Below are 27,042 nucleotides of genomic sequence, written 5' to 3'. Positions count from 1 at the left end.
CGATAAATAAAAGGAACAATGGGTCGATTGTGTATCTTGAAACGATGTGAAAATTACAAAAGTGAGGAAATTCACTAGAGTACCTATCCACGATTTTATTTGTCAAAATCTATAAGTAAATCTGTTCACTTTTATAATTTCCACCTCGTTTTAAAATACATATAATCCGATCTCTAAATTATCATCTTTATTTATTACAATTATTAGAGATTAAATTGCAAAATTAATTTCTTTATCGGATATCTATCGTATAGCTTTGTAAGAGATAATTGCTTAAAAAAGTATTATTGACAATTAAGTACTTATTCATTGCAATTGAAGTGTTGATGAAAAACTGCAGACTTGCTGTCGTCTTTTATTCTTGCTAATGCTGTTTTCACACCTCCAATGGCAGCGCACGGTTCATCTAGTAGAAGAAAGACCTACGCAACAAATCTATAGATAAACTTTTAGCTAGGACTGTACCGAGAGAGATACACTGTCACTCGAAAGTTTTCTTTCTTTCTCTCTTTCTCTCTCTCTCTCTCTCTCTCTCTCTCTCGGCTGACCAGTAACGACTTGCCAGTGCTCTTTTCAGTATTTTATCAAAATTTTGATAACGCACGCCGCGCACCTCGATCGTGAACAGACCTGTGATTGTTCCAATTTCCGCAAACTTTGAGGTATCAAACTGATAGCGAATTCGGGCGCTTGCACTAGTGCACACTGAGTGCGCACTAAGGCTTGTTTATAATCTATTCTTATATTTAAAGTCATTTAAATACACATTTAAAAACTTTTTAGCCAATAAAACAATCTGTAATATCTATATGGATGCTGTACAAATCATTTTACAGACTAAGAAGTATTTAAGATAATCTGTAAATAATAACAATTGATTAAGAACAAGCCTTATTAGTGCGCACTCAGTGTGCACTAGTGCAAGCGCCCGAATTCGCTATGAATTTTTTTTATGGATAATTTTTTGTTACCAATTTTTTGGAAACCAGTTTGGAAATTATTCAAATTTCGAGAAATAATAAGTATTAATTAACCCATTTTCTTGAAACCAGTACCAACTTTTGTTTTAATTTTTGGAAGATAAATTTAATTTTTCATTAATGGATAATTTTGGAATAATGGATCGATTTTCTTGAAACCAATGCCAAAATTTTTCTAATTTTTTGTTAATGATTTTGATGAAATTGATATCAAAGGATTACTAATTTTATGGAAATGGCTATTATGGGGTTGAAAATTGGGTTTTATGGGGTTCTGTTGGCTCCTAATTAAAGAATGAGTTTGGGGAGAGGGGAATAGATTTTGAGCCCGCGCGAAGCGCGGGCGAAAAATCTAGTCATACTATTATATAAAACCCGACTGTTTGTCTGTCCGACCGTCCGTCCGTCTGTCCGCGAACTACTCATTCGTTAGTGGACCGAATTTTTATCAAGGGTACATGAAATAGGGGTAGAATTTCCCGGGGAGTGCCATAAAGTGTATAGTTTTTCGTTACCGATTTTCTGTAAACCGGTTTTTCTAATTTTTTCAAATTTTTCGGAAAATAACTGACCGAATCTCAAAGAATTACATATGAAACGGGTAGAATTTTCCGGGGAGTGCTATAAAGTGTATAATTTTTTGTTACCGATCTTTTTGGAAGCCGGTATTAGAAATTTTTCCAATTTTTTGGAAATTAATTGACCGAATCGCAAAGAATTGTATATGAAGTAAGGGTAGAATATTTATGAGGAGCGCCATGATGTGTACAGTTTTTGTTACCGATCTTTTTGGAAACCGGTTTTTTTAATTTTTCCAATTTTTCAGGAAATAATTGATTAATTTTCAAAGAATTATACATGAAGTAAGGGTAAAATTTCCCGAGGAGTGCTATAAAGTGTACTATTTTTTGTTACCGATCTTTTTGGAAACCGGTTCCAAATGACTGAATGTCAAAGAATTGTACATAAAATAGGGGTTGAATTTCCCGGGAAGTGCTATAAAGTATATAATTTTTTGTTACCGATCTTTTTGGAAACTGGTATCAGAAGTTTGACAAATTCGGGAAATAATTGATCAAATTTTAAAGAATTGTATATAAAACAGGGATAGAATTTCCCGGGGAGTGCTATAAACTGTATAGTTTTTCGTTACCGATTTTTTTGAGAACCGGTATCTTTTTAGAAATCGGTTACGAAATTTTCCAGAGAGAGAGGAAGAGGGAGAAAGAGAGGAAGAGGGAGAAGGAGAAAGAGAGGGAGAGGGAGAGAGAGAGGGAGAAAGGAAGAGAGAGAGGGAGAGAGAGAGGAAGAGAGAGAAAGAGAGAGAGAGAGGGAGAGGAAGAGAGAGAGGGAGAGAGTGGGAGAGAGGGAGAGAGAGGGAGAGAGAGAGAGAGAGAGAAAGAGAGAGAAAGAGAGAGAGAGAGGGAAAGAGAGAGAAGGAGAGAGAGACTATTTGCGTGTCTTGCATATGTTACTTATTACATATGTTACTTATTACATATGTCCTCCGGGGCGAAGCCCGGGTAACCAGCTAGTATATACATATAAGTACCGGACGTCTGTCTGTCTGTCTGTCTGTCTGTCTGTCTGTCTGACCGCGAACTACTCATTCGTTAGTGGACCGAATTTTTACCAAAAGTATATGAAATAGGAGTAGAATTTCCCGGGAAGTGCCATAAAGTGTATAGTTTTTTGTTACCGATTTTCTGAAAACCGGTTTTTTTTAATTTGTCTAATTTTTTGGAAAATAACTGACCGAATCTCAAAGAATTGTACATGAAACGGCGGTAGAATTTTACGGGGAGTGCTATAAAGTGTATAATTTTTTGTTACCGATCTTTTTGGAAGCCGGTACCAAAATTTTTTCAATTTTTCGGGAATTAAATGACCGAATCTCAAAGAATTGTATATGAAGTAGGTGTAGAATTTTTCGGGGAGTGCCATAAAGTGTATAATTTTTCGTTACCGATCTTTGGGGAAATCGGTATCATCAAAAATTTTTCCAATTTTTCGGAAATTAATTGACCGAATCTCAAAGAATTGTATATGAAGTAGAGGTAGAATTTTCTGGGGAGTGCTATAAAGTGTATTATTTTTCGTTACTAATCTTTTTGGAAACCGGTTCAGAAATTTTTCAAATTTCTTGGGAAATAATTGACCAAATCTGAAAGAATTACATGTAATAGAGGTAGAAAAACTAAAGAATGTAGTATTGATATTTAACGATATTAATATTTTGATTGCAGAGATTACGGTTTCCAAAAAATCGGTTATGAAAAATTATACACATCACCGTCATCCCCGAAAAATTTGAAAAATTTTGAAACACGTTCTACCGGTACATCCGCGCAACGCGCGAGAAAAATAATATATATCTCTATCATACTTCATACTATAATATAAAATCCGACTGTTTGTCTGTCTATCCGCGAACTACTCATTCGTTAATGGACTGTATCTCATAGAATTGTATATGATGTAGGGGTAAAATTTTCCGGGAATTGCCATGATGTGGTTAATTTTTCGTTACCGATGTTTTGGGAAACCGGTTCAGAAAAAAATTAAATTTTTCATGAATGTATTGATTTTCTTAAAACTGGTGCCAAAAACATACTTATAATATAAAACCCGACTGTTTGTCTGTCTGTCCGCGAACTACTCATTCGTTAATGGACCGAATTTTAAAGAATTATATATGAAGTAGGAGTAGAACTTTCCGGGAATTGCCATAAAGTATATAATTTTTCATTACCGATTTTTTGGAAACCGGTTCCGAAATTTTTCCAATTTTTCGGGAAATAATTGACTGAATCTTAAAGAACATATAATTCAAGTAAAATTTGTAAAATAATTAATATCATGTGTTAATATAACTTGAAAAATAAAGTCAAAGGAACAAATATAAATGTAAAGTATAATGTCAATTAATTAACATTTCTAATTTGTCAACAAGTAACACACGATAGATGAGTCATTTTAACTTAAAAATTAGAGTGGACTTTCTGGGACATGTAAAAAATGTTAAAATTACGTATTATTTTTTACTGTGTAATGGAGCTGTAAATTCACTATATACGGCGGGGTAAATCCTGGCACATAAGATATAACCATTTATGGCGAAAATTTTCAAAACTGTGCCATTTGGAAACCTCAGCGTTTAGAGACTTCCGCCATTTACACGTTATCTAATAACAAAGTGGTGAAAAGGGACAGGGAGAGAGAGAGAGAGAGAGAGAGAGTGTGTGTGTGTGTGTGTGTGTGTGTGTGTGTGTGTGTGTGTGTGTGTGTGTGGAGCAATACTGCGATTTGAAATAACAATCTCACGTTGTTTGTTGTAAAATAGACTGATCTTTTATTTTCGTCTCTCATAAAAAAAATATTATTTATTATTTGAAATTATGATTATTATGCACTCAAATTTATCAAATGTTATGCAATCAATGATATACACTACAATCTTATTGTTGTATATTGTAATATCTGTATAAAGATATATCTATTTCTATTTAAAATGATAGCTAAATTTAATCAACGTATAGTATAATTCTAAAACCCTACAGAATCTAGAAACTCAATTAACCGTAGTATGTACATCTTGGATTAATCTCGCCACGAAAAATGTAAATTGTTAACGATTAGCCTCTCGTCCTATATGTTTCATGAATAAAACAAGAATATGTAATGAATAAAAAAGATCTAGATGAAAGCTCTCTTTAAGAAATAGACGCGCGCTTGAATTATATAGATCATGGAATAAATCATGGATTTTAACTTTACAGAATAAAGAAATACTACAATAATAATGATGATTTAGCAGAGGGGGAAAGGGGTTGAAAGACGGAAAGAGAGAGAGAGAGAGATAAAGAAAAAGACTTTTTTGCAGTTAATACTCGCGGTACACCTATAGCTGTGTGTCGTATCGCGCGCACATTTTGTGAAGTAAACGGGTCTACTTTGGGGTGGATCCGCGCGATAAGTCGCGCGACCGCCTAATAAATACAAATGCGCGTATGTACTCGCGGTAAACTGAAAATAATACTCCCATCCTCAAGCGAGCGCTCATTTTGCCCTGCAAAGGTACGATAAGAAATGGCTGCTTCCGAGAAGCGTCATAATTGCGAGGTAAATTGGCGAATAAACACGTGATATCGTTTTGAGGGTGGAAATAGAGATCGATCGCGTGTTGTTTCACGCGGGTAAATATATAATATCAAACCAGGATGAATTTACTCTGCGACGTGATGTTTCTCTTCTTCCCTTTTTTGCATTGCGCGAAAATTTTTGCGACATTGATAAATAGCTGCCTTTAACGAGTTTAGTAAAAAAAAAAAAAGAAGAAGAAAGGGAAAGAGAAAGACAATTTCGATATTTGCGATACATCATGCAGAATTTTGTGTCAAAATAACGTAATTTCTGGCGCGTTTGTTACTTAAACTTGTTGGAGATCCTAATTAAACCACACACGAATGACAAATCTGTCTTAAGGCGCTTCGGACTGCCTTACAGTAACAAGTTTACAAAGTTTCTTCTCGCATACTTGGTAAGGAAGATTATCGTCGAGTTATTATAATTATGGACTCTAAACGTTTCTCTACTTCAGTAGATACGCGACTTGCACCGACAATTATCTCTCTGTCAGAAAATTTGTTTAGACGACGAAGTTTCATTTGTCACAACGATTTCATTCGCGTTATTGTATTACCTATCGCGTCTCTTTATTAAAATGTAACAGATCAATGAATAACGTGTGCTTAATGGAATATGATGTTAATTCAAAAGGATATAATATCTGACATATTTTGTTCAATTGTAATATGACTGCGAGATGCACATTAATTTTAAAGTGCTTTTGGAAATTCGAGAATGTTTAGAAAGATGAAGGACTGATGGTATTGCAATCAAGACGTTGCGGTACGACTTGCAATTTCAAGAATCTGAGAATATAGCTTTCAGGCTCGGTCCACTGTACTAGAAATGATGATGCGGAAAAAATTATGCAATATTGCAAAAGTTGTCTAAACACGAATAAAATTACAATGTTAATGACATGCGTATGGTCACATAAAGAATCTATTAAAGTTAATTCGGAGCTTACTCATTGTCAGTCAAAATCACATATGTATAAGGTAAACGCACCTATTTGCGTCCGTGCACCTATTTGCATCCGAATCTGATTAAAAAATAATAAAATCAATTAATATCCACACTTATTGATTCATGAAGAATATTTATTCCATTCTATAGACAATATTCTATAATTGTGTCTATTTTAAAATGTGTTTTATTGAAATTAAAAAATTATAACACGGTTTCAATTTTCATAGTCCGCGCCGTGAATGACCATCTGTGTATAAGCGTGCGCTGAGGGCAAATTCTTAGTAGATCGGTTATCGTTGTTGTGGATCCTGAGAAATAATCACGAGGTAAGTCCAAGTGTTTTAAGCAATCCAGCTCCACAAGCTACTCAAAACGTGTGATTTCATCACACGAAAGGTCAGTAAATTATTAATTTCACACAATAGTAGCAAAGCAACGCAACAACATCCTAATGTTCATGCGTGCGTCCGGTTGCTTCGAATATTCAAAGTAATTAAATCGTCAGTGTATTCATGCTAAAAATTGTCGTGAATGATGCGAAAAATATCACTTTTTCGATGTGCACTGTTTTTTCCTGCGGCACAACCTATAAAGTAATATACTTTTTATCAGAATAATTCAAGTCCACCATAACCTCTGAAGAGCACACGCAAATGGGGGCCCTACACATTCTGTTTCTATTTGCGACCGAACGATTCACTGTCAAATGTGAATTTTTTTTATTCATTAGTTTATCATTCAAGATACGTCAATGATGAACAAGAAATCAGGATAACATTAATTGACGTACGCATGTACATTAGGATGTTGTTGCCCTGCTTTGCTACTATTGTGTAAAATTAATAATTTACTGACCTTTCGTGTGATGAAATCATTTTGAATAGCTTGTTGAGCTGGATTGCTTAAAATAAAGAGAATTCTATAATATATGTATATCGGAAAGTATATAATTGTCTGTTAGAATACGATTATATTTTTTGCAGTGCGACGTTGTAAACAATCAAGAATGGGAAAAATTAGAAAAAAATGGACGCAGGCTGAAGTAAATGATGCTCTCGGACTTATCAGATCCGGAAGATCGGTTTTTTCAGTTAGCAAAATCACCGGCATCCCAAAAACAACGCTTCTCGACAAATTGAAAGGGAGAAGACCTTTGGCAGCATCATCGGGACCTGCTACAGTTCTAACAACTAAAGAGGAAGAAGAGCTGGAAAATTGGATTTTATACCTTAGTAAGAGAGGTTTTCCAGTCACAAAAACGATTCTCGTGCACAGTGTGGCAGAATTAGTCAAAAAACTAAGACGAGAAACTCCCTTTACTGAAGGACGCCCAGGGCGTAGGTGGCTTGAAGGGTTTTTTCGTCGGCACCCGCAGATTTCACAACGTGTAGCTCAAAATTTGAGCAAAAGTCGAGCTTTGATTACGGAGTCAGCTTTAAGGGCGTGGTTCGATGAGGTAGAAAAGTATTGGAAGGAAAAAGATCTTATGAACATCGACGGATCTCGCATATTTAATTGCGATGAATCTGCCTTTTATCTTTGCCCCAAGGGAGAGCGAGTTCTAACTAAGAAAGGAGACAAGGCAGTCTATAATTATGTTCAAAATGATGAGAAAGAGTGCCTCACCGTTTTGTTTATGACAAATGCGAACGGTGATCTTGTTCCCCCTATGATTGTATTCGCCTACGAACGTTTGCCTTACAGCATTTCGCAAAGCATGCCATCGGATTGGGTCATTGGGAAAACGAGCAGCGGATGGATGACAGCGGAATCTTTTTATGAATATATTACTCACACGTTTGAACCCTGGTTGACTGCAAATAACATCCAAAGACCAGTGATACTTTACGTTGACGGTCATTCTTCACATGTGACGGTACCACTTGTTGAATTTTGTGTGAGTAAGGGAATAGAATTGGTTTCGTTTATTCCCAACGCGACTCATCTTATTCAGCCCCTCGACGTTGCTCTTTTCCATACCTTGAAATCTACCTGGCGGAATACTATCAACGATTGGTGTATGGAATCTGATAACTTTCAGAAAAAAATACGTAAAAAAGATTTCGGACAGCTTCTTAAAAAAGCTGTCGATAAAATCAATATGCCAGAGGTGATGAAGAATGGATTCAAAAAATGTGGTCTTTGTCCATTTTCACCAGACGCACTTGCACAAAATGAACTGTTGAAGAAGACAAAAGAAAGTCCACAGACGCAGATGACACCGACGAATGCAAAAAACATCCAAATTGCCCATCAAAGTCATTTGGAATTCATCGAACAAAACATCGATAGCGAATTGCTGGAAGACTTTAAAGAAGCTGGTAAAACTGGCGTTTGGGAAGGCGCTGTCGACGATCGAAGTCTCTTTCTATTTTGGCAAAAAGTTGCTGGAATCACAAGTACGATACATTTTACATATTTTTAATTTTTTCACCAAATTTCAGGTTTTTTGTGTGCAGTATATCGCATAATTTCTTTCCAATTAATAATTTTACTGATTTTAATAATTATATTTATTTTTTGAATAGTGGTTTGTAGACTTTCAATTTATATAAAATTTAATTTTATTATATATTAATAAATTTAATAATCTCGACGATACCCGATTTCAATAGTACAATCAAAATTGAGCTTCAAATTTTTAAACGAATTTTTTTACCATGTCTAATTGGCATAAAAAGTTTATCATTCGAAAAATTATTCTACATTATCTCTGGCAATCATTTTAATTCAGAATTGTTGTTTTCTGCACATATAAGGGAATCCATCAAGTTTTCCTGGTGAAGAAAAAAACGAAAAAATCGATTTGATTGTCATCGAAAATGATAACGATTGTAAGACTATCCCCGACGAAAACTCTGGCTTTTCTTTCGACATAACATTTCAAGAACTTTTTAATGAGTCGGCAGAGCAAGATGTAGAAGATCTTGTTGTTGTTGACGAGCAGAAAGAGCCGCTGTTGTCTGAAATTCACGAGATTAACAACGATAACTGCGAGTCAATTTTAAAGTACATTTTATTTATGAATTACACTTTTTTGATACCCTCATACACCTATAATTTACACGCGCAATGCACATAACATTACTTTGTTGCTTTATAGTTGTTTTTCGTTTTAGGCCAACAAATATTGACACTGAAGATGTAACCACTGCACCACATGTATCAAAAGAGAGTGACAATAAAGGTAAATTAGGATTTCTCACAGCAACACAATGAATTTTAAGATAATGAAAAAGTTGCGATTTTTTTTACAGAGAATACGAACCACATTCCTCCAAACGTGTCGTCCCCTTTCAAACAATTCTTGTTTTGGCCTAAACCAAAAACTGGCCCAGAAAAGAAAAGGAAGGCGAGGATCAAAACACCGAGTGTTGCCACGTCAGCCGAATGGAAAGCTCATCATGATCATCTTGAAGAAGAAAAAAGGAAACATCGAGTAGAAGTGGAAAATAGAAAAAGAATGCGTCAAGAAGCAGCTGCGGAAAAGAAGAGGATAGCTGAAGAAACGAAGAAACGCAAAGAAATCGAAAGAGCTGAAAAGAAAGCCCAGAAAGAGCTTGAAAAAGCTGAAAAGAAAACATCTAAAACTAAAGATGTGAAAAAAAGGAAGCGTTAATGCAAGCAAATTGGTCGTAAATAATTATTTTTCAATTTTCTATGATTGTTCTATTATGTTTTAAATAAATTAATAATATAAGTATTACAAAATAATATTAACGACAATTTTCATAAATGATAAATGATTAATAATCGATCATAAGTAGCAGCTGTTATTTGATGATTATTTTTTCAATAAACAATGTTAATTCGATCACTACCAATTAAGTAGCTCGAATAAATATTTTGAAACAAAAGTTACGTCTTATAATGTTTTTGATGTATTACCAGTCATATTTATATAATTTTCACAGTAAAATTACGAACCATTAAATTTGGAAATCGCCTTAACTAGTATGGACTCATTTTTATAATAAATATAATTTTTATAAATTATTTTTATCAGGAATGTAGATAGTAAAACATCCAATACATATTTGTTTTATCCATGACGGACGCAAAATAGTGCAGTCAAATCGTGTACTAGTTTGCGTCCTGACGCAAACGGGGCAACGCAATGGACGCAAATACGTTCGAAAACGAATCAGGCGGACGCAACGACATACAATGATACCTTCGCGTAATTTTATAATTTTCCGGTGCAATATGTAGCAATTTGTCAAAACAAAAGCTTTTTTCCATAAAGAAATATATATTTTTCAATCAGTAATGATTTTTAATCAAATTGGAATAGATTATACTCGTATATTGGTCTTCTATTCTGCTATAACCCTTACATGGACGCAAATAGGTGCATCTTAATGATAATGATTTCTAAATAATGCACAGGATATTTTTGCGTTTATCAAAATCTTATAATGATATAAAGTATTATATAAGTATTATATAATACTTTATATTATATAATATATGTATTGCAATATTATATATAAAATATAGCAAAACTTAATTTAATACAATAAAACAATATTTTTGATAACAGGTATGTTAAATAAAAATAATAACACTTAATTACAAATACAAATGCCGATAACAATGATTTTATTTAATATAAAATGAAAATAATACTAAAGCGTTCAAAGTGATCAATGCACACTAAATTATCTGGATGCAAAAAATTTATCTTAGTTATTCTAGCATTAGTATTCCGGAAAATTAATTAATATCAAGTGAACTTTGACACATAGTCAGCTGCTTTTCTTGATTTTTTCTTCAACTTTTCAACTTTTTGAAGAAGCTCTAGAGTAGGTACGTATACCCACTCCATTTGCACACTGTTTCGCTTAATTAAAAGCTTGTCGATCCACGTCTGTGAATTAAAACATTGATTCTGATCGTCATTCGCCGGTATCGGTTCCTGTTTAATCTCCCAATCTTCTCGTTGCTCTAAGACGGTCTGATCCCTCACAAAGATAGGTAAATATTTGGAAGAAAAGGATGCTTTGTGAGAGCTTTCTAAAATCAATGATACGCCGTCCCGCGTATAATGAACCAAAAAACGTGGACCAAAAAACCACGTGAACCAAAAAACCAAATTGCGAGGAATTTTATCAGCTACATTTTCGCTCTGATCTTGTTCTTTCCCGTGAAACTAATAATTTCCGAGTTATTCGTAAAAAACCCATTTTTGTACTCTTTCTTTCAAGATGGCGCAGCCGGCTCACGCTCTAAGTATGGGGACTTTTAGTATGTTTAAAAGAACACTAAAATGAACCTGTATACCAATTTCTAGCTTGCCGGCAATTTTTTCATTTAAACGCCCAAAAATAATCTAATTTGACTGGGCTATTGATATAATTTTCAATATAGGTATTTTTAGAGAATTTTATAAATTTTTTCTGACAAAAACTCCTTTTTATCTTTACACGAACATAAATGTTTAGCAATAAAGTAATAATAATAAATAAACTATTACGAGTTTCCAAGTTGGTCATCTTAAATCATCTAGTCCTAGGTGTCTAAAGAAGTGTTACTGGGAGAAAGAAGAGCCTTGTGATCATATGTCAATGTATATTTTTCCTTTTGTATAGCACAGAAGATAACAATTACTATTATATTACATTACATTTGTTGTCATTCTGGACATAGAGGATGATAATGACGATGATCATGACAGTCTATAAAAGACAGGTAATAATGATGATGATAATGTGGAACAATTATGATAGAAACGAAGTACTTAAATAGATTTTAATAGAAGTATGTCTCTTAAACATTTAGTTGCGCTGTTCGAATCCAGCCTTCCTTTTTCGTAATTTGACGAACGAGACTGTCGAAATTTATTGAAAGTTTATTATTATTATTAGACTGCTCAGTCTTCATGCATCTTAATTACTCGATTTACGTGTGTAATTGCCCACGAGTGATCTTAATTCTTCGTAAAAAAAATCTCATCGTAATCGATATCATTTAATAACGGCACTAAAATTTTTAACTTATTGAATGAAAAGATCAAATACATTCACCGTCTAAAGCATTCGCAGAGATAAATTTAAATTACATTGAAAAAATTCTATTCATTTTTCATAAATTCAATTTTAGTATTAAATCGTTCAGTCGTAAAGTAAACATTATAAAGAAAAACATCTCGTTGTACCAGAATTTTGGTCGATTGTGAATTTTGAATGGATTCGAACAAATTCGCACGTCGCAACGAGATTACATACGTAATTCGCGTTATCCACAAAGGAAACAGATCGGTGATTATGACATAATTTCTTAACTGCGCTTTCGAAAAAAAAAAACGCTAGCGCATTTCTTTCCTATTCTTTTATATATATCTATATCTCTTAAACTATTAAAACGCTAGTTTTACAGCCCGAAACGCTCTTTCGTCCGCGACAAATGCGTTTGCAAAACTCACTAGAATTCTGTACATTAATAAAACCGCCCGCTACTCATGATCATCAATGTAAACTCAATCAATATTGACAGGTACCATGCTGATATATCTCAGTATACACGAAATAGCTTAAAATAAATATACGGTTCGTCTATGTTCTAACGCTCAGTGATCGCGGCAGAGTATATCAATTAAGAATACGATAAATTTTTTTTGCAAACTATTTGCAAATCTGTCCAAATATCCCTCTCGCGCGTGATATCTCGCGACGAATACGCAATTTGCGAATACGAATTTACAAATTGTACACGAATTGCATATTAAGTACAATCGTCGAAGAAAGTCCGATTTATTGAATTTTTCATCTCTGTCATCATTTAACGCAATCCCATGCGAGATTTGCGAATGCTATTGGAAGATCTCGAACAGAACTTCGATACCATTACAGTATTCTTTAGAAAAGCACAGAAGAGAGAGTTATCCAATATATATTTACATTGTGATGAGATTTAAAGTTAACGCCAAGAACCGTACAATAAAAAGAAGTACATAAGAATATTAAAAATATACACTATCAGTCAATAATTTGAACAATCTTTCTCCTATTAATCTCTCATATGTTAAAATTTCATTACAAATTCTAACAGCGTTACTACACAGCAGTAATTATTACATTAAGAAATATCAAGTTTCGTATCAAGAATTTTATAAATTTTTGATAATATTACCTAACGGTTGTTCCTTGTTTTATCTTTTTTTTTTTGCCTTCTTTTTGAGAAAAGCCGCGCTCATAAAATAAATTGAGCATTTAATTTTTAAAAAATAGTTTTTAAGCTATTGACTAACAGCGTATATACAACACAGATAAACATTTAATAAGCCTGTAAAAGCCTTGAATTACATCGGCGATAGGCTGTTCGGTAAACTCAGAGCAGACGGTAAATAAATCGGCAACCGAATATATATAATGCCTAATAACGTAAAAAAATCACAGTTTTTTATTTAAGTCTAGAAATTCGTATGTATATATATATATAAGCGGTATTAAATAATTATAGTATTTACAATCTCGAGGAAGGCCTCGGCGCGGCCTATCCAGCCACACGAGACACACGTTCTGATAATTAGTCAATTAATAATATAATGTATTCTCTCGGACAGCCCCGCTCGAGAACAACGGTCTATCTACTACGAGAGAGTTCTGAAGAAAGAGAAAGAGAGAGAGAGAGAATATAGTTAATAATATAACATTTATAAAACGTTCGTCTCGTGTTCGCAATCGTGAGTACAATTATTTTGATCCGGTACTTTGACATGGGTGAGGTTTCTCGCGCTTTGTCGTACTAAGGTAAAAGACAAGCAACGATAAGGCGTATTGAAGAACATATTTAAAATATGTGATTTCAATAGCAATTGCACGCTAGCAACAATAGTAAATTTCAATACGAGCCAGTTATTACTTTTCTTATCTCGCTTAACATGGTTCCAACTTGAAAGTAGCTAAGCTACTTTATTATCATAGATATCTAATCAAATCTTTTAATTATTAAAAACTGAAGAAATGTAAAAAAAAAATTTAACAGAATCCAGATATTTTAATATAGAAAAAAAAATTATCACTACATTTATTATCTGCGAGAATTAAAACAAATAATTTATTTTACTCGCACCCTCTGTACATTTGCCGAACTAATTACTGGCTTATAATTACAGTTAATCACGATTCGATTTTACTCTGATTTTCGGTTCTATTCCGCTCGTAGCCGCTGATCGCGGTTAATGTCTTTTACTTTATTACTCTATTTAGCACAATTGCCGCTAACAAACACACGCAATCCCGTGTGGGATTGCGGAGAGAAAAGGGTCGCTTTGATTGAGTTACGTAATATGCATATAATGGAGTTCGCGAGAACATCTCGCATGTATAAAAGTTTATCTCTCTCTTCTAATATCTCGCTATCACTTAAACGGTAAAGTCTTTTCTACGTACGAGGACAGTCACCCGATGATGATACTCCTACTCAGACAACAACACCACGAGATCTACAGTATCATGAGAAACTCAAATTTCAGATTTCAATTCGACATTTACAATGTATACCTTTTTTTATATGTAAAACGCGTTTGCATAGCTTTTGTTGGGGTATTTAGAAATTAATATCCGGTTTTAGCAAACCCGGACAGACGGAGAAAAGTTTGCAACATATGTGAAATAAATTGCATTGTCAAGAGGGTTCATCATTAAAGTATGCGGTTATTAAATACCACCATTAACGTATGCAGTTGGAAATGAGTACAATTAATGCCAACAAAGATCGTGGAGTGACGGCTCGCTAGCATTAGATATGAGTCAATTTTACAGAATAGAGTCTCCCGACAGTCTCAAAATGCGAGGCTGTCAGGCCTCAAAATTGTCCGACGTTCGTCTAAATACTCAGTACATATCCGCATTTCACATTTTTTTCAGTGTCAAGAAAATGACTGTCTCCCTTAAAACTTTAACCCGCCCGCCTCTAACACGCGACTGGTATACTATGCCTTATACACGTATATACATCCATGTGTTCGATAAAATTAACAAGACATGAATACGATTTTGTATGACTCATTGAATACCATCAACGTCTCTATTTTTTTTTTTACGACTAACTTACGTCTTTACGTACATATCTAATATCTATGTACACTAATTACCTATCAAGTATACAAAGTATTATTCGTCTTTTTTGGATCTACGTTTGTGTATTTATACGAGTGTATATATATATGCGCGTTGGTGTAAAATTAACACCAAAAGGATCCGTTTCTTGATTAATATGATATTTTACGCAGCAGTTCCTTCAAAATCATAAAATAGTCAGAGGGATGTAAAACACTGCCAAGTAACACGCGAGATAATTTTCGATAGTTCGCTCGAGAGTATTATCGGACCCTTCTCGTGTCAATTGCTAATTAAGCTATCCATTAGTCACATGGACACGAAAAACGAAAACTTCGTGCGATGAATGATACGTAAGAACACAGCGGCCTTCGAAAGCAGATGTTCATTAAGAGTTTTACTGAACATTTCCTTGCCATTTTCTATATATACGTATAAATTTTTATATCTATAGCGTACAAATACATATCAAGAATTGCCCTCTTGGAGGATAATAGTTTCGAGTAGACTCTAGCCATTAAAAGCCATTCCTCGTTTCTAACTTTAAACTGTGTTTGCTATCGAGAGAGCCACTACTCGGAGAGTAAAACTCTTAAATGTACACCCAATCTAACTCGGACGAATCTCTTTGTTGAATTATTTTGACTTAGAGATAGTGAGTATGCACAACGCGCGATGAGATCTCCGTCTTTTTATCGATAACTTTTTTTGCTGATGATTTCTCTCCCTTATTTCGAGAAGCACATCTATTATTATTATTGTAGTCATTAGCGCTACTCTCTACTATTAATTGATACACTACTATTGTTACTGTCGCTGCTGCTGCTGCTGCTGCTAAATGCTACTAAAATTACACATTTGTTAGCGTCCTGTTACTTTTTCTCCCTCTATTAATGTCATATTATCAGTTATTACCACTAGTATCGTCAATAATCAACGTAATCATTAGCGATATATTTGTTAATCTTATTATTGTTATCGTTATTTAAAGTTCACTATTTATTGTTGCGGTTACTTTTGTTCTCTTGCTGTTGCTATTATTGCGAGCATGTTCTTCTCGGTGTGTTGCAAGCTGCATGTTAATCCCCTTGGCCCTGGTCCCAGTTCCTGCTACTTGTCCGCTTGTGTTTCGCAATGACGATCGAAAGGATGACTCAGTCCTTACATATAGCGAGGGTACATTCAATCAATTAACGTATATTATTATCGGACTGTCGTGACTAAACCCTGAACTTAAATTCTACAAACGTACGTATAACGTAAAACACTGGAAGACTTTACAATGCCAGGAGTATTATTCGTAATTTCATAGAGATCATACCCCGTATCTCGTAATTAGGGATACGCCACCTAAGAATCCTAAAATCATAAGGCTATATATACATTCTTCTACGCATGATGGACATTGATTTTACATTAATAACGATTAATAACACAATCTGAAAGACAAAAGCTATTTAAGACGTTGCAAGGATTAACGTGTCGTCAACGATACACGGTAAATTGCGTGAGATTTATCAAATCGTAATCAATAAATGCAAATTTCTAGCGTTCGTGATTTAAATAATAGGTTTCAATTATCGTGCTAAATTAATGACAGTAAAAAAAAACCTACGAGAAGGAAATTAATATCTCTACGATCCACCTATTCATCGTACACTTTAGCGTAACACAGCGTTTTTACCTGAGATACGAATGAATCGTTATATGAAAAAAGAAGACGTTAGAATGTACAAATGTATAACCATCTTTTTCTTTATATCAAGGGTTTTAAAGGATTGAGTAGAAAACACTGGATCTTCTTCTATTTCCATTTTCTCAGACATTTTCTTAAAGTTCCAATGACAAAATTAATTGTGCCTTGAAAAAACAGTGACGCCTATTCTTTGGCAATGTGTACAATAGTTTCTTCCAGATAGCTCTAAAGCTTGTAGCTTGTATACGCAATTATGTGAGACAAGGCAGTGATTATAGCACGTGATAGAGTTTCTAGTTTCCCATTCTAAGTTGCGCACCTGACAATCTGGTTTAGTTAACTAAATTTATTTAATGCTTTAGCACTATCCTCTTGTAAAGATTATAGTTCTACCCGTGATATATATATGTGTAAATGCAGAACGATCATGCGAAACAGATTGAATCCGGTCAGATAAACTCGTGGTAAACTTGCAAAACGCCATACATCGAAGTCTGTTTTAAAGAGATATTTTCTTGAGATTCTTGATGTTACTTTGTGTACTATCTAGTACATATAATGGCGAGAAAGGTAGAGGAAAAAATATCTAGAGATTGCAGAATATATCTATATATATATATGTATATATATAAATTTATAAATATATAAAAATATGTGTACCAAAAAAATTTTTTTACAAAGCCAATAAGATTTGCGAGAGGTGGATTCAACTCGTTTTGCGTTATCGTTCCTCAAGTAGAAAACGAAAATCTAATTAAGAGTTGACATTACACGAGCCCTTAAATTTTTGCAGACGTTAATAAAATCTACGCGTCGTAATCAACGCTCCATACTTGGCCTAAAACGACTCGTGCTCGTCAATGATAATAATCAATGTCCGTACAGAATGAGCTAGGAACCTACACAGCGACTATCTTACATATCTGAGAAATATTTCTAAGTTTTCGCGGTTGCTCCGGTCACAACCCGAAATGCCGTTCCGTTGCAAATAGGATCCTGAAATCCTTTCATCGGACGCCGCCGATCCATGATGAGATCTAGTCGTAATGTACAACACGCACCGCTCGCCGTCCTCAAAGGACAGGTCTATCGAAAGTCTATCGAATGTACAAAGCGCCTCGCCTTTTCGTTTCTCTCCCCCTTGGCAATCTCAGAAATGGTCTCCCGCGCGGAATCTCTTGCACCGTGCAGATCCAGCATAGATTCCCATCAAGCTTTTGCGACGTAGCGTCTCGGTTTTTCTTTTTTTTTTCTATTACGTATCGCAGTGTATGTACGCTTTTACTCTCTCTATTTCGGCGCTAAATCAACGCGGCTTTGTCTGAAATCAACATTCACACGATGCTCTGTATATTGAACACATATTGCGTATTGCGTGCGTGAGTATGTAAGTGTGTATGTACGTATTTACATGTATTATGCGTTTGTTGGAGGGTGCATCTTTTTTTTACCCTATTTACGCGAATATATGACGATTATTCCGCTAAATCTACCTCGACTCCGCCGTCTTGTTACTGACCTCTTCGTCGGCGGCGGCTTGGGTGGTGCTCGCCGGAAGCGGGTGCTGCTGATGCGTTTGCATGGGAGGAGCGGTTCCGCTCGTCGCACCGTGCGACGGGACCGCCTGTTTACCGTACTTAACGGTATCCTGCGGCGGCGCGTTCTGCGATTGCAGTTCCGGTCTTCGGAGGTAAGCGGCCGCCTCTTTTTTCGGCGGTACCACTGGCTTATTCGGTGGTACCGGGGGCGGCACGCCGCGCGAGATCGGCGGCTTTTTCGCGGGCAGGACACCACCACCACCACCACTACCAGTAGTAGCGGCGGCGGCAGCGGGTGCTTGAACAGTGGGGCTGGCGGCAGGACTTGAAGACTGGCCAACGTGAAAACCGAGCTTCCCCGCAGCGGCGACGGCGGCTTGCGACGACGTGATAAGCTTAGCCGCGGCAGCGGCCGCGGTACTAACGGGCGCAGGTACAATCGGCTGTCGCTTGTCTACGGCCTGAGGAATGAACACAGAACGATGACCGATTTCAGAGAGCCGAGCCGCGGAGACGGTCGCTTTCGTACACGCTCCGCCGCCAGACAAGACCGAGCACACCGTTAAAAAACCGTTATTCTCTGCAAGGGGTGGTGGTGGAGAAAAAAGAACCATACCAAAGAACTAATCCAAAGCAGAGAGAGAGACAGAGAGAGAAACAGAGACAGACTTGGTGGAAGGTAGGTACGATAGCTTAAAAAAATTGTCAAAACCCGAAGAGGAGGAGAGAGAAACACCGTTATTTAAGCAGCAAACGATCACAACTCAGGCCGAGGCTCTCGAAATGCTGAAATTAAATTCTGCGTATATCATCAAACTGTTAATAGATAATTCCGAAGATATAGGAACACTTTTTTTCTGGCATACTCGCAAATCATCAGAGAATAAGACTTTTGAGACGTGGTGTTGGAGTTACACAATCAAAGAATATATTAGTAGAACTTAATATGCGTAACAGATCTTCAGAGAAAATATACGAGCTACAGACTATGTTTTTGAGAAATAAATATTTCAATCTGCAGACTGTGTCGGAATGTAACAAATTCGATTTGGCCAAGTATTCATCTACTTGTTAAGATATGGTGCAAACCAAGTAGTAGTAGTACGTCAAAGTTCGTAAGACCGTAAGACCGTATAATTTAGTAGTAGCGATTACGCTATTGCGATTAGGAAGTCAAGCTGGGGCAGTTTGTAAATAAAGCTCAGAAATGAGTTGCATACAATCTTTTTTTTTTTAATTGTAGGAATCGGTCGATGTACACATGTGAAATAATAATAATCTTATGTACACAAAATAAAAGTATCGTAATAAAATATAACTCTAGGTATCGATGATGTGCTAACTTATAAGATCGGTATACGGTGGAAGTGTGTGTAATATTGCGAGTGTACAACTGTTAACTTTTTAAATAAATCGTGAACGTGTATATAAAGGTATATACATGTATAACGTAAAACAAAACTGGCTCAAAATAATCTTGCGGACATTTATAGCGATCTTATTTGTAGTGTGAGGCAACGGTTCTTAAACTTTAGTGCACCATCTGATAGAAGTAGCGAGAATATATTCCGATCAATACAGAAGTTTTGTGCATCAAACATAAAATTATGTAGAAGCCAAGAACGGTGTTGTTTTTGGAACAAGCGAAATTCACTTTTTTAATTTAGTTTTTTAAATTTATTTCTTTTAATATGTAATATCTAATATTATTCTACATAAACATTTCTGCATTGTTATATAATTTAACAGTGCAGATATATTTCGTGTCTTTATTTTGTAACCAAATGTTATTTGCAAAGGAACGTAACAAATTGGTTATCAAAATGTATACATCTTTCATTAAAAAAAAATTAATAAATAGGTACATATAACATCTGTTTTTAAATAAAAAAAGATGAATACATATTAATTGTAATAATAATAATAATTATATAATTGCAATAAATATACGACTAAAGTGCGATATATTTATGATCTATAAAAATATAGAAATAAGATACATAAGACTAGAGGAAAGCTTATAAAATGCTTGTGTAAAATCAGTGATAACAAATACGTTATTCCTACTAAACAAAGCTATAGGAAGTGATGTAATAATATATATATATATATATATATATATATATATATATATATATATATATATATTATTCGCTAAATAACTTTTTTATACACAATTCTTCCACATATTTTAATTGCATAAGATGGATCTTGAGTTGGAAAAAAAAAAAAACGATTGGAAATGCAACATAAATACACAACTATTTACACTTCAAAAATATAAAATGTTTCAAAATTTCTTCAATTATTAATCAAGATTTAACATCTATATTGATGGTACACTGTGCACGGAAAATTATTTTCCTAAAATTTCAATGTTATGTATCTCTTGAATTATAAAGAGCCTACTTACATTATTAATTACAGTCTTTGTAATAAAATTCTATATTATTTTAAAAGACAGAATATTTTATCTGTCTTTATAATTTACAATATGTAAACTTAATTTTTTTTTTCAGGATCTACTTTTAAATAATATCTCTTAAATGACACACAAAATATATCGAATTAAAGCTAATCCTTATTATTCGCACAAAACACAATACTGACTTGATTTAGCTGATTTCTACTTCCAACTAAATTTTCCTATCGTTACAATGATGAATTGTTTATAAATTAGCATCTTTTGTTTTCTCTCTTTCAAGAAAATACTAGCGAAGTACGAGTACTTCTCAACGTCAGATATAAAAATATCTATCGTGTATAAATAGGCTCTATATAATCTTTAGATTAACGTCGAGTGTGTAGGGAAATGTGGATAGGTTACCTGCGTATCTGAAGGAGCTGTAGATTCTCCACCCACAGATGTTAAATTAGGCGTATATGCGACTCCGCGAAGTGCCTGTCCAGGTGTTACAGACCTAGCAATCCCAGTCGCTAAAGAAAAAAAAATTATGTTTATTATTTAACATTTTATCATTTAAAACGGCTATGCAATTCAATATAAAACTGACTAAATAATATTTTCATATATATGTATATAGAATTTATATTCTATCAAAGATTTCATTTAAACTAAGGACAATACATGTTTTTATATATTTATACTACTATTTAAAATGTATTTTGTTAAATTTTATATGTACATATTGTTTATGTTATATATTGAGATATCTAAAAAAAATCTTACTTGGTCCACTGACAGGAACACTGGATACTGTCGCAGTAGGCTGAACAACTTTACTGCTAACCATAGGTGTCCCTGTACCCAAGACTGCCCCTTTCACTGTAAAAAATGTAAAAAAATTACAAGAGATTCTTTTGTAATATCAAACATATATATCAAGGGTGAGCTTGTGTCTTATAAAATTCCCTTCATTATTCATACCAATCAACAACATCTTCTTTGATATGCGTAATTTCTATTTTTATAACTTTGCAATAACATACTTGGTTGTGGAGCACTAGCCGGCCTGAGTGTCGGCATGGCGACCAAGTTGGCTGGTTTTGCGGGTGGCGGTGGTGGAGTTACCCCAACTCCCCTGGCAGGACCGCGAGCCTGCGACTCCTTCCACGTGTCCATTTCGACTCGTAACTTTTCCAATTCCGTCTCGAAATCCTTCGCTCTCTTTTCCTCTTTCACGAGGGCCTGCCGATATTGCTGCCTCTCGATGTCGAATTGCGCTAATTGCTTCTCTAATTCCGCTTCCATCTGCAGTGACTTTTTACTCTCTTCCTCGAGGCCCTCGGCCATCGAGTCTATCCTCACCTTCTCTTCGCTGAGTATTTGTGCCAAATCCTCAGATCGTTTCCTCTCCTCAATGTACTTCATAATAATCTTCTTACGTTCCGCTAAGAGGAGCAGTACTATCTGCTTCTGTCGATTTTTTTCTTCCTCGAGATGATCGTTGGCCTTCTTTAATTCCATCTCTAGTCTTTTCTTTTCTTGTTTCTCTAATTCTAATTCCTTCTTTAATCTTGTCCGCTCTTTCTCAAGACCGTAGGTGATATCGTCACCTTGAGCGGTATCATGTTCGTGTTTCCGCTTCTCTTCCTCCAATTCTTTAATTACCTAAAGATATTTATTCATAATGAGGCAAAAATAATTATAAAATAAAATAATACATTGCAATACTTATGCTACACATATATCGCATTGCTGCTACAATATGTAACAACAAACACGATAAAAATAAGATACATACCGATCTGTGCCTAATTTCAGCATCTCTAAGGACTTTAGTCATCCTACATTGCGCCTTTCTTTGCTGTGTCACTAGTGCTTCTAGACTAGCGACTTGTTGATCAATTTGATTTCCCTCAACACCAATAACACCACCTACTATCGCAATGTCGCGAGCTAATGCCGCATGTGGATCTGCAGTACTACTAAGATACCGGGAACTTAGAAGGTGTTTCATTTTTTCTGACTGAAAGGAAAAACGATGATTGTTATGCAACAAGCCAAACGACCATTACGCGACATAGTCTGGAAGTTAAAAGATGATTAAAAAGCTTGGAGAATTAACACGTTGTCATGCAAGAAATACTCTTAAAATTTAACTCAATATTTTATAATTTCTTTATCTTTTGTATCATTTTAAAAAATAATACAGTGAGATAGTTTTAAAATAAAAGAATATCAAATCTCATTATGTATGCTTTACAATTATCCAACAACTTTATGCATGTTACTGTCCAAGCTGAAAAAACTTGCTACAGTTATGCAAGAGGACAACTATAAGACCCTTCTAAAAACTATCCTTTAGTAACAGTTATATTATTCTGATTACTTTTAATGCTGCTATCACTATGTCTCTCGCTTGGAGCTCGCCTTCCAGGTATCCCAGTAACTTCAGCAAATCAGTTTTGCTCAGCTCCATCTTTGGATTACGCTACAAATATGCACAAAGCACGTGTTAAACATTCCCAAAATTCATCAGCAGTTCATCAGATACCGCAAGGCCTCATCAGGCTCGCAGCTCATCTGACTCCAAAGCCAAGAAGAAGACGCAATGCCAGGAAACGTACCTTTAGAGTATTGGAGGAGCTCTTGTCCAGCGGTTCGATGTTATTGGCCTGCTGTTGCTGCTGCGATTGCTGCTGGGATTGCGACTGCGACGGCTGAGCGCCAGAGGCGAGGGTCTGCGCCTTCGCAGCCGAGATGGTGGCCGCGCTGGTCGGGACGGTGGTGCCCGGCAACGACACCGACGTCGACGGCGGCCCGTTAGCCGTGGTCGTTGTCATCGTCGTCGTTGCCGACGTGATACCGGGCGAGGTAACGTTGACGGCACCCTGATTCTGCGATGCCATTGTCGCGCGCGCTCTCTTTCTCTCTTTCTCCCTCACTCTTTTTCTCTCTCGTAGAGGGTGAGCTATCTACCTACCGTCGACGACGACGAGCGGGGGTGTTGTCGTCGTCGTTGCCTCCCGGCTCTGGCGCGCGGCTCGGAAAGGATGATCTCGTGAAACTCGCTCACTCGTACGTTCGCACTTCGCTCGCACGCACGAGCTATCGCCTGAGCGCGCTCCCCAAGCTGCTCCCTACGTCGACTCCCTCACCCCTCGATCCGGAGATTCGCCACGGCCGTCACGGGACGCGCGAGCACCCCCGCCGGACATCCAGCGGCCCAGGACGCTCGCCACATCGCCGACACGGGACCGACGGCCGCGCGTTGTTCTTCTTCCCGTCGTCGTCGTCGTTGTCGTCGTTCTCCTCCTCGTCTTCCTCGTCCTTTCTCCTCTCGTCGTCGTCGTCGACGTCGTCGTCGTTCTCTCGTCGCCGGTCACCTGGGTCCGTTACTCGTCGGATCGGCGCCTCGACGCCGACGGGAACGTATATTAACGTGGCGGCATCCGGCACGGCGGGCCGCTCTGTCTCTCGCTAGTCTCGCTACACTACGCTCGTCCCCTTGACAAATCAAGCGCACAAAGCGCAGCCAGCTCTACACTGCTCTACACGGTACGGCCAAGCGAAACTTGATGATCGCAGATCGTCCCCTCGTGAAAGGCGCCCCCCCACCGATATCTACCATCGATATCGATTCCGCGCCGGGTCGGATATCGATACGGCCGCGGTATCGATAGCGGTCGACCAAGTTGCCGCGGCGAAATACGAAACGCCGAAGACGCGCGTCGACGCTCGAGCTCCTCATCGTCCTCCTCCTGTCTCTCTTCGGATTTTTTGGTATACTTCAACGATGTCCCGTACTGACAATCCTACTATAAATCAGATTTTATAGCTGTCAAGTAATAGAACGCAGTAGATCTCAGAAAAAATCGGGGCATTCGTACTTCGGGATTTCGCTCGGATTAAAAAATCTTGGATCATCGATTCTTTCGGTTGTGGCCTACTGTTACATTCTCAGCGCTACAAACAAGACAAATGTATGCATATTTGGCCATCGGAGACAAAGGAGAAAGAGAGAGAAAAAATAAAAAAAATATATCGAAAAATGCGATCGAAATAATAAACCTTCGTGTCCATCGTTCAAGCACTTCAGTCAACGTCATAGATATATTATAAAATAATATGAGAGTATACATAATACAATTATAATTACAATTTATTATTATTATTACTTGACTACTATTAGTACATTTAGTACTATTACTATTGTTACTATTATTAGCATTATTGCTATTATTACCATTGTTACTATTATTACTATTATTACCATTGTTATTATTATTATACATCATACATCGATGATTACTCATCTGTCATCTCGTCACAAACGTGGTAATCACGGTCTTACATACAGGTCTGGAAACTCCTGTGTTTTTAAGTGGTGGGGGGTGTCACCGTTAGTGAGGCACGTAGACCCACGGTCGTATACACAGGTCTGGGAACTCCGGTGGTGGGGGGTGACTCACTTATTGAAGCTAGTCGGGCTACTAGATCGCAACGACAGCGGCGGCCAAACAATGAATTACAAAACGCGCCAAATTTAAGTACGGTTATAACGAGACAAATAAAGAACGCGATGCTGACTGGCAGGAAATAAATTCGTTGTACATGCAGGCGAGCATGATAAATATGACCGAGTCTTATTATACCGTGATTTTAAATAACGTTTAGTCGAGTGTCTTTAGCTACGGCATGAGACATTTTGATGATATTAGTGTCCGATTCCGGATGAATCATTGATACAATTTTAACATTATTCACTCATGAATAATGTTTAAATTGTATCAGATTTGAAAAAAAAAACACATTTCAGGTTTACATGGTAAAGAAAAAAGTACAATATAACATTATTATATAAAGAGCAGTTTATTCATTCGTCAATTTTGACAGCTTTTTTTTCACAACAAATTTTTTACTTAATTTTAAGTTTTGTTGATGAGCGTGTTGCCTCATCCTTAACCGAATGTAATAAACTAATGCAAAGGATAGTATGTCAGAAGCGTGCTCTTTGCACGGAAACGTAAAATCATAAGTTGTAATAACTTCATCGAACGTTAACTCAAAAACATCCACATAATATGCATATTTTGCGAAGCATGCTTCTACGTGACGGATGAGATTAAAAAATTTAAGATTGGCGTAAATCAAGCCACCACGAGTTTTCATATCTATCAGTTTCGTTGCCGCGTTCGGTACTGAAGCTCGACTGCAGGAATCAATTTTCACAGCTTTTATACAGGTATCGCACGAGTTATAAATTTTTAGGACCTGCTTGCACAGATATCCTAAAATTAAAATCGAATGGTTTCAGCAAATTGTTCAAAAGCTTGAAACGGCAACTTGAGAGCAAAAAACATATAACTACCATAGCAGAGAGTAGAGAGTTTGCCATCACTACTTTTAGGCCCGATTGCTCAATGTAGATTAACTTTAAACTCGGTTTAACTTACTTTTATCCTTTTCTAGTTCGAAGAATTAGAAAAAGATAAAAATCAAATTAAACCGAGTTTAAAGTTAATTTACATTGCAATCGGACCTTAAGTTAATGTACGATTAAGGTGACTTGATACAAGTCCGTCAGTAACGCGACTGTAGTTAAATTTTCGTAAAGTTAATTTTTATAATACGGGAAAAAAGCCAAAGAACGATAATTAATCCGTCACATAATTAATCCGTTAATTGTCCCACAGTAAGAACCGTGCCGAAAATCAAAATTGAAAAATGCAGCTATATCTCTTGTCCCCGTCAGATCACCTTAAATGAAGCATGGAAGCGTAACTACTACATACAACTATATTGCGCACTCATAGCTAAGACAGTACAATAATAATAAATGTTAATGTTTCTTTAAATGTCACTACACCAGGAATAGCGGCTTCCCATTTTTTGCGCATTTCTATATTTCTCGGCACTTTGAACATTGACAATTTCTCTTTCTGACTTTTGTAACCCGATTTACATTTCGGTACTGCGCACGTTATAACCATTTTTCAAAATTTTACTCGCACTGCTACTACACGTGACACAACACACAACACACGACCGTGCATTGAACCACTGAACATATAATGATATAACGGCGGCTACGGTCGTGGACTGTGGTACGACCGTGATGGCGGCTGTATACTAGATAGTAGCGACACGTGGTGGAGATATCATAAATTAAAAAACCTGCTTCAATAACTATGCTACCCCCACCACTAAAATTCGGCCGAGTTACCAGACCTGTGTATACGACCGTGCGTAGACCCCAGTATTG

General features: G+C 36.2%; 2 protein-coding genes across 7 annotated transcripts; one reads left to right on the top strand and one right to left on the bottom strand.

The window, feature by feature from the left end:
* Positions 1–235: 235 nt before the first annotated feature.
* On the bottom strand, positions 236–24,343 carry Naus (cortactin binding protein N-terminal like nausicaa). 3 transcript variants are annotated; one of them, XM_071784731.1, is made up of 8 exons: positions 23,405–24,343; positions 23,167–23,268; positions 22,579–22,803; positions 21,824–22,445; positions 21,564–21,659; positions 21,201–21,310; positions 18,355–18,834; positions 11,635–18,156 (listed from the first exon to the last, which is right to left on the bottom strand). In XM_071784731.1, exons 1-8 carry the CDS (start codon positions 23,684–23,686, stop codon positions 18,142–18,144), a joined length of 1,932 nt encoding a protein of 643 aa, XP_071640832.1. In that variant the 5' UTR covers positions 23,687–24,343; the 3' UTR covers positions 11,635–18,141. The 3 variants fall into 3 exon arrangements, with proteins under 3 accessions (XP_071640833.1, XP_071640832.1, XP_071640831.1); XM_071784732.1 differs by lacking the exons at positions 11,635–18,156; positions 18,355–18,834 and adding an exon at positions 236–422; XM_071784730.1 differs by having other exon boundaries at positions 11,635–18,834.
* LOC139816901 (uncharacterized) lies at positions 6,291–9,940 on the top strand. 4 transcript variants are annotated; one of them, XM_071784727.1, is made up of 5 exons: positions 6,291–6,403; positions 7,061–8,476; positions 8,837–9,086; positions 9,197–9,264; positions 9,335–9,940. In XM_071784727.1, exons 2-5 carry the CDS (start codon positions 7,084–7,086, stop codon positions 9,694–9,696), a joined length of 2,073 nt encoding a protein of 690 aa, XP_071640828.1. In that variant the 5' UTR covers positions 6,291–6,403; positions 7,061–7,083; the 3' UTR covers positions 9,697–9,940. The 4 variants fall into 4 exon arrangements, with proteins under 4 accessions (XP_071640828.1, XP_071640829.1, XP_071640827.1 ...); XM_071784728.1 differs by lacking the exon at positions 6,291–6,403 and adding an exon at positions 6,452–6,473; XM_071784726.1 differs by lacking the exon at positions 6,291–6,403 and adding an exon at positions 6,508–6,566.
* Positions 24,344–27,042: the final 2,699 nt, after the last annotated feature.

The sequence above is a fragment of the Temnothorax longispinosus genome, chromosome 7 (genome assembly GCF_030848805.1).
Source record: "Temnothorax longispinosus isolate EJ_2023e chromosome 7, Tlon_JGU_v1, whole genome shotgun sequence".
NCBI lineage: Eukaryota > Metazoa > Arthropoda > Insecta > Hymenoptera > Formicidae > Temnothorax > Temnothorax longispinosus.
Note: the sequence above shows the minus strand (reverse complement) of the source record. Positions and strands in the feature narration are given on the sequence as shown.